The 13163-nt window shown below is 46.0% G+C and overlaps 1 protein-coding gene across 1 annotated transcript; it reads right to left on the bottom strand.

Moving 5' to 3' along the window:
* Window positions 1-1185: 1185 nt before the first annotated feature.
* On the bottom strand, window positions 1186-12461 carry rab10 (RAB10, member RAS oncogene family). The gene is made up of 6 exons (XM_076148706.1): window positions 11764-12461; window positions 7219-7279; window positions 5684-5822; window positions 4132-4221; window positions 3098-3199; window positions 1186-2390 (listed from the first exon to the last, which is right to left on the bottom strand). Exons 1-6 carry the CDS (start codon window positions 11888-11890, stop codon window positions 2304-2306), a joined length of 606 nt encoding a protein of 201 aa, XP_076004821.1. The 5' UTR covers window positions 11891-12461; the 3' UTR covers window positions 1186-2303.
* Between the last annotated feature and the right edge of the window lie 702 nt (window positions 12462-13163).

A 13163-nucleotide genomic window follows, 5' to 3' on the forward strand; every position in this document is an offset into this window, starting at 1 on the left:
ATTATACCCAGAATACATGGGAGCGCCCCTATATGGACGAGTGAACCTATCACCTCACAGATAACTCACCTGCAGGTTTGTGGCTGCTGTAGGGTTTATAAGCAGGAATGAGCGTAAACAGCTACACTGAGGTGGAGGTGGAGAAACAGCGCCCCCTGCAGTCCTGTTCAGAAAAGGATCCTTTCTCATCACACACACCTGTCCAGATAATTACTCTTAGTGACGAGAATACAAGATTCCTGTTGAGTGGAAGTATAAACAATGATGTGCAGGTTGTAGAGTTTGTAAACTTTTGTTACACTTAAGAAAAGTTCCGTCTTTGATTTTGCAATCTTAGGAAAGCAGGTGTGAACTTCTTAGCGGCCTCAGACTGTGGGCACAGCAGCTGTCCAGCCATCGGCAGTGCGGTTGAGTCAAGTCCAAGTCCAGCCTCGAGCTTACAGATGATCTAAAGCCAACAACGAAGCAAAGACACAGCATCCATGCAAATAAACCCAACTATCAAACTTTTTTACTGCATTTCCTGGCTAATTCCAGTCTGGATTTAAAGACCATATGTTTAGGTGCGCTGTCCCTGGTGCTGAACTGTGCATCAGATGTGGCAGGCTGAACTTGTAATTGTGCACGCTTACATCAGTCTGTGTGAATCCCCACTACCATGCAAACAAGATCGACCTATCGAAGAAATGTGTGGCTTGGACTGTCCTTTGTTTCACGCTTGGTAAATCTAACCCATGACTGCAGAGTCTATATTTAGTTAAAAGGAAAAACAAGAAGCCTTTAAATGCCTATTAAGACTTAAACAGCTTCGCATCACAACACCCTCATGCTGAATTTCAGTTCCAATTCCTCTCAGGTTCTCCAAAGAAAAGGGAAGTGGCACAACCGCCTTCCAACAAGCTCTGAAACGGAGCCAAAGTACAGGGAGATCCTGAAGAAAGACGTCTGAAAGTTAAAGCAAGCACACTGGAGCTTCATTGTATGTTTCTGCCAAGGTTGCAAGTTTCCGACCTTCACGTTTCAGAGTTCAATGGACGGAGATCAGCATTTCCTGACAACTCTTTCCTCCTCAGGTCACACACACACTTCTCCCATCTCACTCATTCTGAACTTGAACGCAGTGTCAACCTTCACAATCAGAAACAAGTGGAGACATAAGACAGGATTGAGGACAAACAAGTTAACTTAAACAAGCTTATTTTTAATGGATCTGCAAAACTGTTTGAATTTCCAAAGAGAACTTTTGAACCTCCCACCCGAGTTACCCAGTGGCAAACGTTAAAGAAACGCTACCAACCCAAAGAAATCTGCATGCAGGAAAAAAACAAAACAATAAACTCAACCCAAAAAAAAACAGAAATCAAAAAACAGTAAATCATACAGATGAGAATAAAACAGAAACCGGACATATAATGCCGTTCTCTTGGCCGGAGGAGAAATTCAAACGCTTCTGCTGCAGTTCTGCTCGGCCCGGACAGTCGGAGGCAAAACTGACAGAATAGTACATTGTAATTTCGTTGGGTGGATGTGGCTCCGCCCACCACACAGCCCCCGCCCCTGTCTTCCATTTAAGGCACAGGACAAAATAAACCCCCACATAGAAAAAGGAGCAAGCCACGCCTCTGTCACTTGGTAACAAATCATTAATGACCAAATACGGTTAGACAACAGAAACCCCACAAAGTGTACAAAATGTTAATCCTACCTTTGTCTCTTTTTACTAGATTTTTTTTACTTTTTTTATTTCATTCGTCAGACTGAAGGGGGAATGCTGCGGGTGGGGGGGAGGGGAGGGGGGAGAGGGAGGGGGGCGTGTCCAACCAGGTGAGCTCAGGCAAAGGAAAAGATTAAAAATATGAGCTTGTCTTTTCTTGTCTTTTTCTTCTTTTTTTTCTTTAAAACAAATGACAAGAAACGTGACGCGATTTTCTCTTTATCGGAAATAAAAACGATCATCGGATGGAGAGTGGGAGAATGTGGGGGTGGGGGGAGGGGGAGGAGGGGTTAGACGAGTACGGGGGTGGTTTATTGTTTATTTTGATAAAGAGACAAAGACAAGAGTGTCAGTGTGCAAGAAAACTCATGAGACAGGTTAGAGGGCAAGAGAGTTAGAGTTAGCAGTTATAGAGAGAGAGAGAATGTGTGCGTATGTGTGCGTATGTGTGCGTATGTGTGTGTGTGTGTGTGTGTGTGTGTTTGTATGTGTGTGTGTGTGTGTGTTTGTGTTTGTGTGTGTCTGTGTGTGTGTGTGTGTGTGTGTGTGTGTGTTAGTGTGCATGTGAGTGAGTGAGGACAGGACTTGTTCAACTGCAGCACTTGCTCTTCCAGCTTGTGACTCCGCCTCCGCTGCTGATGTCGACGTTTTCACTGTTGGGCTCTTTTACGGGCGTCTGTCACGAATGAGACACACACACATTAATACATGACGCGCACACACACTGCAGGTAAATTGTGTGTGTAATAGGTCCCGCAGGATCTCACAGTGCTTAAACTGAGCTAATAAGGCTGAACTACAGGTTTAAAATGTAACTGCTATATTAGTTTGGGTGGAATTCCTGCTTCATAAAAATGTTCTGCCTTTAATTCTGCATATTAATCAAACATAAAAAGGCCTTCAGAAGATTACAACTTCCCTTTTGATACTTAGAATGATGCAGTATCTAATAAAGCTCTTGTTCAGTCACAAGGATGCAATGGAGGAATTCCCCTGTCCAACAAAACACACACACACACCTGATGCTCTTATGAGGCAAGAGAAAATAAAACCTGTATGGTGTGTGTGTGTGAGCCTCACCCCTCTGCTTGTGGCATGCATGACATCACATAAAGAGTGTTTTGTTGTTACATGGGAATCCATTATGATCAAATCCCTAATAACCGCTTACAAGCCTTTCATAAGCAGCATGACCACACACACACACACACACACACACACACACACACACACACACACACACACACACACACACACACACACACACACACACACACACACACACACACACACACACACACACACACACACACACACACACACACACACACACACACACACACACACACACACACACACACACACACACACACACACACACACCTTTTTGAGGATGTCTTCTGCTAACGTGAGGAAAGCCTTCTCGATGTTGATGTTGGCCTTGGCGCTCGTCTCAAAAAACCTAATGCCGTGCTCCCTCGCAATCTGTGGAGGGAGAGGAGAGGGGGAGGAGTCAGAGGGGTGAGAGAGGAACACAACTAGAGGGGGTCCGGTCCAGAAATAACACGGCCGATCACCTGTGAGGAGCAGAGATCAGGTATCGTACACACACTGACACACACAGAGCTGGTGATTAAGTAGATCTGCATGTGATGTTGCTAAATGTGCAGCGTGACGAGTCGCTGCTGGTCTGCGGCGCTGCAGAGAGACTGTGGGCTCTGTGCTGAGGGGCCCTGAACTCAGCAGCAGCACAAAGGCCAACATGCAGCTTTAAATCAGTGCTGAATACAAATATCTGTGAAATTCTCTTTTTGCAGTGAGACTTTATGAATGTGAGTTATGGTTCCAAACACGTTTCTCCTCTGATACTTTATATCAAAGCCTCAGACAGGGGAGACATCATGCTTGTTCAAGATCTCTCAAAGCACTCATTTGCAGGTTAGATGCTCTGTTGTGTTTTCTTTTATCAGCAATTTCTGTTCACCAAATAGATCCTTTAATATCTCTCAGGTTGTCACACCAAACATGAGTCTTTGTGACACAAACAGCAGCTTAGTTCACATCTTACTGGGAAGAAAGGAGACTAAAGCCGTTACACAGCCTCGTTTCTAGGAGCTCCCGACCAAATCTGTTTTGACTAAGGAGCGCTCCCTCTGCTCTCTCTCCCTCTCTCTCTATGTGAGGACATCGTGTTTATGTGACTTGTGACTCAGCCGATGGCAGACAGGATGCCGGTGCGAGTGTTCCAGCTGATGTCAGTCTGTCATATTTACGGCGGGGGTGAAACCTCATTATCTGCAGAGGTCTCTCTGAGCCGCTGAGCCCAACACGCCGCTCCAGCAACGCGCCGGCCAATCGGCACTCGGGAGCTCGCTGACGAAGGTTTGCTTATAGCCGCGCAGGCTGCACCATCTCACCTGCTCCCCCTTGGCTTTTGGTACGACCCTCTTGTCCTCCATGTCACACTTGTTGCCTAGCAGCATCCTCTCCACGTCCTCGTTTGCGTGCTGAATGACGAAAGGAGACATCGGTTATTAGCAAATCACAGGGAGGACATCTTTGTTCCGAATGATTTCACATAAACTTCAGTGGCACAGTAATAATCTACAGTCGAGGCTCAGTGAGCGATGAGGAGCGATGAAGATACAAAGTGCTCTGCATCTAAACATGACTGCATCAGAATCTGCTGCTAACTCTGCCACATTGTTCTCACTTCCCACACACATTTGTGTTTAGCAGACATCTCTGCCTGACTTTCGCTTTGTCTCAAGTCAACAACAACCTTGCTTTTGTTCCATTTGTGCCGCAGCCTGAGGTCTTAGTTTCTTTCTCGTTTCCCGATGTCTCTTTCTCTTCCGTGACCCAGCCCTAACACTCAGAGATGAATGGGATGCTGCCGGACAGCGTGGACCGACCTGCCTGACTCCTTCACACAGATCGTGAGCTGTGATGTCACGGTGTAATGCTGCAGCCAGGGATTGATAAAGGATAACATGACCGGTCAGTAACTGTGACAGTTATTAAGCTGCTTGGTGTGGAACGCAGCCCATGAGAGTTCTTACACAATAACACAAACTCAGCTCTAAGACGAGGAGCCAGCTGGTGTAAAGATGTGACTCTGTTCTAAGAGAAGCGCCAAGCAGAGGAGAAGGGACTGCAGAGATGAAGCTGGAACAAAAGGACCTACACACACACACCAGGGGTCAGATCAAAGGACAGACGGAGCAGCTGCTAGGGACAGACCGGCCTTCACTTGCTTCAGATTTGAAAATGATCCTGTAATCTTAAAGATCTGCGGTCATGAGGCCACATTCCTTTACTCCAGCGTCCAGAGACAAACACAGGCCCACATACATCCTGATGATGTCATCAGCTCCTCTCTCAGCGACACCACTCAGCACAGCAGAGCTTCCTTTGTAACAGAGTGTAAGAATTTAAAGTTTTGCGTTAACTGCCAAGGTCTGGAAAGCTAAAAATACAAACGCTAAGCTAGATGTTTTTATCCCCGGGAAGACATTCTTTAAATATGTCACCCTCACCCTAACTCAAGTACACACCACAGTGCGGTGTGTGCTCATTCTCTCCACGCTACAGATGGGAGAGCAGAGTGTGAAGCCTTTTACTGAATATAACAGTTAAGATGAACAATTACTGCACGATACAAACATCAAGTAGGTTTCCGCCGTGTTTAAGAGGAATAAAGAGAGCGGCTCCCGCTCCTCAGTTATTAAGGGCTTACACCAGATATCACTGATGTCATCTTCATCTATCCAGATTGATTCAGTTTCAGATTCAACCTCAACCAAAGGCTTATATGATCCCATTACATCAGGCTGCTTTCATACCCGGTAAGTGTAAGTGTAAGTGTGAGTGTGAGTGTGAGTGTGTGTGTGTGGTTTGGCGTCCCGTCTTTTACCGGCCACTGATCCCCGTGTTTGTGCGAGCGTGTAGTGAAGGAGGAAGTCTCACCTCGTCGATGTTGCGCAGCCATTTGCTGATGTTTTCAAAGCTCTTGGCGTTGGTGATGTCGTAGACCAGCATGATGCCCATGGCGCCTCTGTAGTAGGAGGTGGTGATGGTGTGAAACCGCTCCTGACCCGCTGTGTCCCTACATGGGAGGCAGAGACACCATCGCACAGCTTAGAGTCACATCGCCAAGGAGACAGATTACTGCATCATAATATTATTACCTTAAAATAAAACCTCTGCAGGCTTTGACAGAGGCGTGGATCGGTCCGATGGCTTTTAATTAGGCTCTGAATTTAATTTCTCTCTCCCTCCGTCAGTAAACGTCATTCAGCAATATGAGTTAAAAGGTTTGGTTCAACCAAAAAGCAAATTAAAGAGGAGAATGATGAGGATATCTAGCCGGGAGACGTACGACCTCTGCTGACTCTTTTATTGTGCAAATACAGTGTAATGATTTAAGCTGCCAACAGGCTGCTGGTAATCTGTCTGATTAAAGCCGGAGCTCTGTATTCTTTCATTCTCCTCTCTAAACGACAACGAGCTCCACAGAAAGCATTTAAAAACAGTCTGATCTAGTGATTGTGGTCAACTTAAGAAGGCTTTGACTCTTGCTAGTGGAGGCAGCCCTGGTTGAGGTATATGAAGGTTTATGGGAACAGCTCAGGCTCACCTAATGTTCCTCACACGTCTGCACAAGCATCTACCTGAGCTATGAGATCTGCCATCGGGGGGAAACCCTGCCAACATCTATTTATCACTAAAGATATGAGGAAAGAAGAAGAAGAGAAAGGCCTCAGGGCGTCAGGCTGGCATACGAAAAATCCAGTTTGTGCGTTGCTGTGATCGTGGTTGAATGTTTGCTCCGACAACATCAGAGTTTACAGGAGATGTGATTTGGTGATGTCAGCTGCTAAAGCTCCATGTAAAGGCCATGCAGACATGATGTGCTTGATCTTAGGTGGTCTTACAGCACATTAACATCACGACCGAAACCTAACACCATGTCCCATTAAAGAGGAACACTTAAACAATCGCACACTTTAGGGAGAAAAACCAGGCACGCCCTCGGAAAGCCCACACAGTGAGTGCGTCTGTGGAGTGTGAGTCGCCCCTGTGCCAGTAGGATGTTTGTCTTCCTGTTTGGACCAACACCACAATGAAGCCAGGGCTCTGGACTGTTTGTACATGTTTAAACTCAAAGTCAACACGGTCACTGGTTTGTGTGGACTGCAGGAGAATACGGCAATAGGATGCAACGCTGGGATTTGGACTTTTATGTCTAGAAGGCTCAGTTATACTGGATTCTGCTTTAAATCAAAGCTGCTGTCTCCTCCTGTCTCTCTTTTGTCCCCAACACTTATTAAAAAAAGGTAATAGCAAGCCAACATGTTCAGGTTAACTTCCCCAGACGGTCCCATAATAGCTTGTGCTTCCATTTACACCTTTATAGAGACAAAGCAACAAGAAAAGCTTCCAAAACCCTTCATTATAATGTGACTGCGTATACTGTACGTTTAGGCAGTAGGACGACTCACCAGATCTGTAGTTTGATCTTCTTTCCCTGTAATTCAACGGTTTTGATCTTGAAGTCTATTCCTGTAAAACAAAAACAAAACAAACACACATTAGGATACAAACACAACAGATCAGTGGTGATAGAAGTAACAGAAGAGGAGACGTGGAGAGAGAGAGAGAGAAGAGAGAGAGTGAAATGCAGAAAGGGATGCCGGTGGCTTGGAAATATTCAATACAAATGACTCAGTAAATGTCAAATCCTCCTTTTACTGCCTGTGCCATTAAAGCTCCCAGGCTCCACCACACAGACGTCTCACCCTGATGGGCTCCCAGACTCCCGGGCGGGCGGGCGGCGTCTCTGTGCCTTAGTGCCTCGTGTCCACCACAGTATGAGCTTATGGGAAGGTTCCTTTCCTAAAGAGAAATCTTATTTTTGGCTTCGGGGTTTCATCTCTACACGGTATAAGTGTGGTGTGTCGGTATCCTGAGCAACGGTATCTCACATCGAGTGTGTGAGGTCAGAGTGGTGCTCAGGATTCATTTAAAACAGGAATCTGACTGATCTAATGACATTCAGACCGGACCATCGCTAAAAGAGACGCAGCAGAAGAAGGAAAAAGAAAACGGTGCTGGAGAAAGACCATGAAACAGGGAAATAATGATCAAATGAGAAACAGGCAAAGGAAGACATTTAAGGGGGAAATGGAAAGCTTGTGATAGGCGTCTCCATTACAAAACAATAACATCATCTCTTCCTGATTCTGCAGTGTCATGTTGAGCCCTCCGGCCTATCAGAGCAGCTGTGTGATCAGCAGCAGCTGGCTCACACCCACACCCACACACACTCACTCAACCTGGGCAGGTCGCACTTCCTCACCTACAGGCTAAACTCACTGGAGACGCATTCAAAGTCATGCACGCACATAGGAATTCATAGCGTCGACAGATTTCTTGAGGTTTTTCCGTCTCTTGCTCGGTGTCACAAGATCTTTACTGAAGACATTCCTGACCCATTTTCCACATTTGTTTGGGACAAAAGCAAGGAATGGGGAGGGACTGAGAGCCATCATGAGCGAGGACGGGAGGAAGAGGAGCGACGGTACACAAGCCAACAGACTTCCCTCAGCAACAATTCAAAGGACAAAGCTGTACAGTCCTCACACACACACACCAATTCACAGAAACTTACAAAACTAATGGTTTTTGGGATAAAAGTGAGGCACTAGAGAGGAAGTGTGTGTCTTCAGCTCATGGTCAGATGTTGTGGATGTGAAGTCCTAACACACAGCTGTGCTCTGGGCGGGTCAGAGCCATAGAATACGGAGGAAACCAGCTGCCAAAATGTGACTCAGTGAAAGTATGGACACCCAGGAGGGAGGGAGGGACGCAGAGAGGGATAGGAAACTAAATGGGCTTCTGCAAACGGGACCCGGCTTCGTAGGGACATCAGGGTTTTCCCTACATTTCTACGGCTTAAGACGCCGCGCCTCAGCATTTTTCTGTTTAGCGCCTCAGCGTTTTTTTTGCCCGGTGCCAGAGCCAAAATTAAATAAAATAAAACAACAATGAGTGCAGCGGGAGGAAGAGGCAGTTTGGGCTGTGACGGAGAGCGCCGCAACGTTTACCGAGGTGCGTCAACACAGAAATCAGATAGCTGTGGCAACACCAATGTAAAACACAACGACGTACCTTGACTAAAGACAAACTTCACACCAATTGTTCCAAACATAAACGGCTCAGTAAAGTCATAACAGCATTACTAGCTCGGCTCCCAGCAGGGGCACATAATCCTCCACTGTTCCTCCTAATGAGTAAAGATACAGAGTGCACTGGGTTTTCCCCCCTTGGTGAGGCGCAGTGGCAGCATGTCCAGGAAAATATGCTCATTGTGCAATCAGACATTTACTCAATCTCTGAGAGAATGGGCAGGATTCCATAATGAGGCTTTCCATGAGGGCTGAATGTTGAATGGGAGCCTTAAACTGAGCGCTCATGGTATTTAAGTCCCGGTGGAAACGCTCTTTCCAGAAGGAAGAATTCCTCTGCAGTTATTCACCACTCGCCGTGCAAAAATTCATAATGTGCGGAGCAAAGAGGTTTCACAATGCAACAGCGTGCAAATTCAGCACTCTGAATTTATACAAGAGGGACTGGAGAGAGAGAGAGAGAGAGAGAGAGAGAGAGAGACAGAGGGGACAGGAGGGGAGGATGAGTGACTGGTTGGGGGGTTTCCAGGGGGGGATATTTTGAGAAGCAGCTGTGCGTCTCTGTCTCCAAAGGTATGAGTGCCAGGTCAGAGGAGGACCACACTCTCCTTTCACACGCCACGACTCGGGCCTTTCTTCCCAAAGCTACTCCAGGTTGTCTTCTTTTTCACAGTTTGGCAAAACTGTGTACGTCTGCGGCATAACAGCGAGTTTGTGATTGGACTGGACCATCGTGTAGCACAACATGGATGTGAAATAACAACACTATTGTTTTGTTTTGATGTAAAACAAAGCCAGCAGGGGTCTGAAGCTTGAGACTCTAAAACACCAGGGTATGGTTTTTCTTTAAACCAAACACACCAATTAGTCGATGATTTCAGAAGTGTCTGTAATTTATGGTGTATCAATCCGATGTGCGTGTGTGCATGTGTGCGTGTGTGTGTGTGAACCCTGACTCAGCTGTAACCTGCTGACAGCACTGCTACTTGCGGATAGTTTCTGTTCTATTGCTGTGATCATTCTTGTGTCTGGCTTGATAATTACTTTTACCCACTTGCTCGCATTTAACGGCTCACAGAAGGCGGTTAAGAACATCAACTGCTTTATAAAACAAAGTATACAGAAAAACTATTTGGTTCATGCAAGAATTTTTCTCAAAGTGAGGAAAATCACACCTGCCAGGTTTTTAATCATGTGCGAATAATTAATCACATAAAATGCCATCATTTTGCACTAATTCACTAATGTGAGGCATCTGCCACCATTTTGATACAAAAATCAATTTAGATGGATAGACAGATCAACCCATAATCAAACGGTCATCATGTTAGACCCAACCGTCAGAGTTAATTAGACAGCAGACTAACTGATACAGTTAATATTCTTTATTCTTTACCGTGTTTATGAATCTGGTGACATAAGAAAAGAAATCAAGATCATTGCCTCACATTAAAGTGAAACACAGAATAAAGCAGCACTGCCTTCTTCCCTACATTTCACACAACGACCTCATCAGATTGGAGTTCTTAATGGGACAGCAACCTTGATGGGACTGGTAGAGTCAAACTTTTATGGTTTGACAAATCTCTGTCTCCCATTACATATAGAGTACGTAAATGCTTGACTTGCTACAAATGGAAGGCTGTAAAGCCAGCAAAGCGCAAAGGTCGATATTGGTGTGAAGACCCGGTCAGTGTGGACCGCTGCTCTCCTGCCTCCAGCATCACAGCACAGAGTCCATTTTACACACTGGATGAGTTTATAAGTGGTGACTTCAGGCCAAATAAACCACACAACCACCACTAAAGACTGATTCAATCTCAAGACATAAACTTCAGCTAGGACAAAGACAAAGCATCTGCAGCATGAACATCTACATAAACACATAGGGAGATGTGACTCAGGGTTTTGCAGCAGCAGACTGGATCATTGCTTTACCTCAACTAATTGAATCTTGCCTGGATGAGATTGAAACACTGCTTTCCATTATGATCATGATGTTTTCAGGCCTACTGAGCGCAGAGCTGCCAACACTAGACCAACAGAGACGCCACATTAGAAATCAAATGTACAACATATGAAGGATTCAGGAACAGTGTGTGGACAAACACATCTCACATTCCGTCAGTATTCACAGCTGATTCTAATCAATACAACTGGAGCCTTCATATAGGCCGTGCAGGGAGTTGACATAGTTTGACACTTGACTCATGTGAGCATGATGGCATGCGCATGCGCAGAAAGGGAGAAAAGCAGATGAGCCCGTGATGATGAATTGTTTATGGTTCTTTTTTGAGGGGCTTAGCTTGTGTAATATCTATAATCAGCTCATGGAGGTAAAACATCAAGAGATTTGCTCAATCAATTGTGTCATCTCAAATGAACCGCGTCATTAACGTGGAGTCAAATGCGATGGGTTGAGATATTGACGTGTGTTCGTTATTTATGAGAGATTGGGAGGAATATTGCTGGTTGAACAGCAGCACGGCCCCTGTGTTAGCTTTCCCCGTCTAGCCTAGCCTAGCGCTCCAGCTACTGGGTCAACTGACATGACAGCGACTCCTAAAACACATTAACAGCCCATAACGGTCAGTACTAGACAGAAATATGAAATATAACGATGAGCAGGTAAGTTATGACGAGTAAATTTAAGACCCGGATGAAACGAAAAGGCGATAAATCAGGGTAGGTAGCCTTTTGAGGCTAACGCGAGCGGGGCCTTGAGAGAGGCTAACCTATTAGCCGGCTGGCTATCCAAACACGTCCTGTCAAACTGATACAAGCGCGCCGTAAGAGGCTTCTAATGAATCAGAACCAAGTCCACGGACCGGAATGGAGGGCCCCCCTTGTTCTCCTTACCTATGGTGGAGATGAAGGTTGTGTTGAAGGCGTCGTCAGAGAAGCGGAACAGCACACAGGTCTTCCCCACGCCCGAGTCTCCAATCAGAAGCAGCTTGAACAGCAAGTCGTACGTCTTCTTCGCCATTGAAAATACAGCTTGTGTTCACCGAGATGGATACAAAAAGCGATAAGCCAGCAGCGTTTTTGTGGAGTCTAAAGCTTCCGAGCCACCCTGACCTGCCGCCCCGCGTCTCTGCACTGGCAACAGCCTGGGATGATGTTGATTAGCTCGGATAGCTAGTTGGCTAAATACCGCCCAAATAAGTGTGTGTCCGAAAGGTTACGTTGTTTCCCAAGCCGGAGTGGATTCCCCTACACCATGAGAACACAAAGTAAAAATAGAATCTCCCTCCGTGTGATTCCTCTTTTCCACTCTTTCTTTCTCCCACACACAGTCGGGACAAAATGGCTCCTCTCAACCCCGACTCACTCTTTCTTCAAACTAACAGCGAGCTAATTCAGATTCTCTGCACACACCGTCATTCCACACCCCCTGCTGCGACCTCCTCGGCCAAGGAGAATCTGGCAAAAATCTCAACGTGAAAGTGTGTCGAAGTAAAGAACTTTTCTCGGACTTATTTCGTTTTCGGGAGAGATAAGAAGCTGAAATACAGACGACCGCCGTCGCCTTCGAATGGGAGCCACCGCGGCGACACCCTAGGTACAGAACCACGCCTTCGCCCCGCCCCTTCTGTCAAACTCCCTGCTTCCGATTGGTCGCTAGAACTGTCAGTCTGTCCACTGCTCTAATTTCATTGGCTATTCCCGCCAAGCACCGAGAGGTAAACGGGCGTGCCTTACATTGACAAGTAGAAAGGGCAAATGTTACCGCGTAAGTTCTTCGGACATGTGGGCTCAAATCTCCCATAGCTTCAATGTATGAAATGTATCGAATGATCCAAAATGGTCGCCGGTTTCATGCGGACCTTTCCTGTCCGGAGTGTGTTTGATGGCAAAGTGCGTTGGCCAGTTATTTGATGCGGTGACTATCCCAGCTGTGAGTCAGGCGAAGTGATGTCATATATTAAGTACTTGTGTGCTTGTTACGGGCGTTTCCCACATCCTCTGTTCTGTAAACTCCACGAACTTTTATTCTAGATCCTTTTCAGATCCATATTCACAATCCACATATGAACATTGGATTGTGTGTGTGTGTATGAGAGAGAGAGAGAGACTTTCCTGCTTCCGCCTGTCAGTGTTTGACTCAGACTCTCCAATAGGAATGTGGAGTATGCCCCTGTTTTCTACTTCCAAGCACAGACTTGAAGGAAAGAAAAGAAAGAACGAGTCAAGTCAAGGAAAAAGGGAAGGACAGAATGAAAGAGAAGAAATGAGATGCAGCCATCTAAACACACACC

This window comes from Genypterus blacodes, unplaced genomic scaffold (assembly GCF_046128005.1).
Source record: "Genypterus blacodes isolate CSIRO-AG114 ecotype Tasmania unplaced genomic scaffold, CSIRO-AGI_Gbla_v1 ptg000042l_1, whole genome shotgun sequence".
In the NCBI taxonomy this organism is placed as follows: Eukaryota; Metazoa; Chordata; class Actinopteri; order Ophidiiformes; family Ophidiidae; genus Genypterus; species Genypterus blacodes.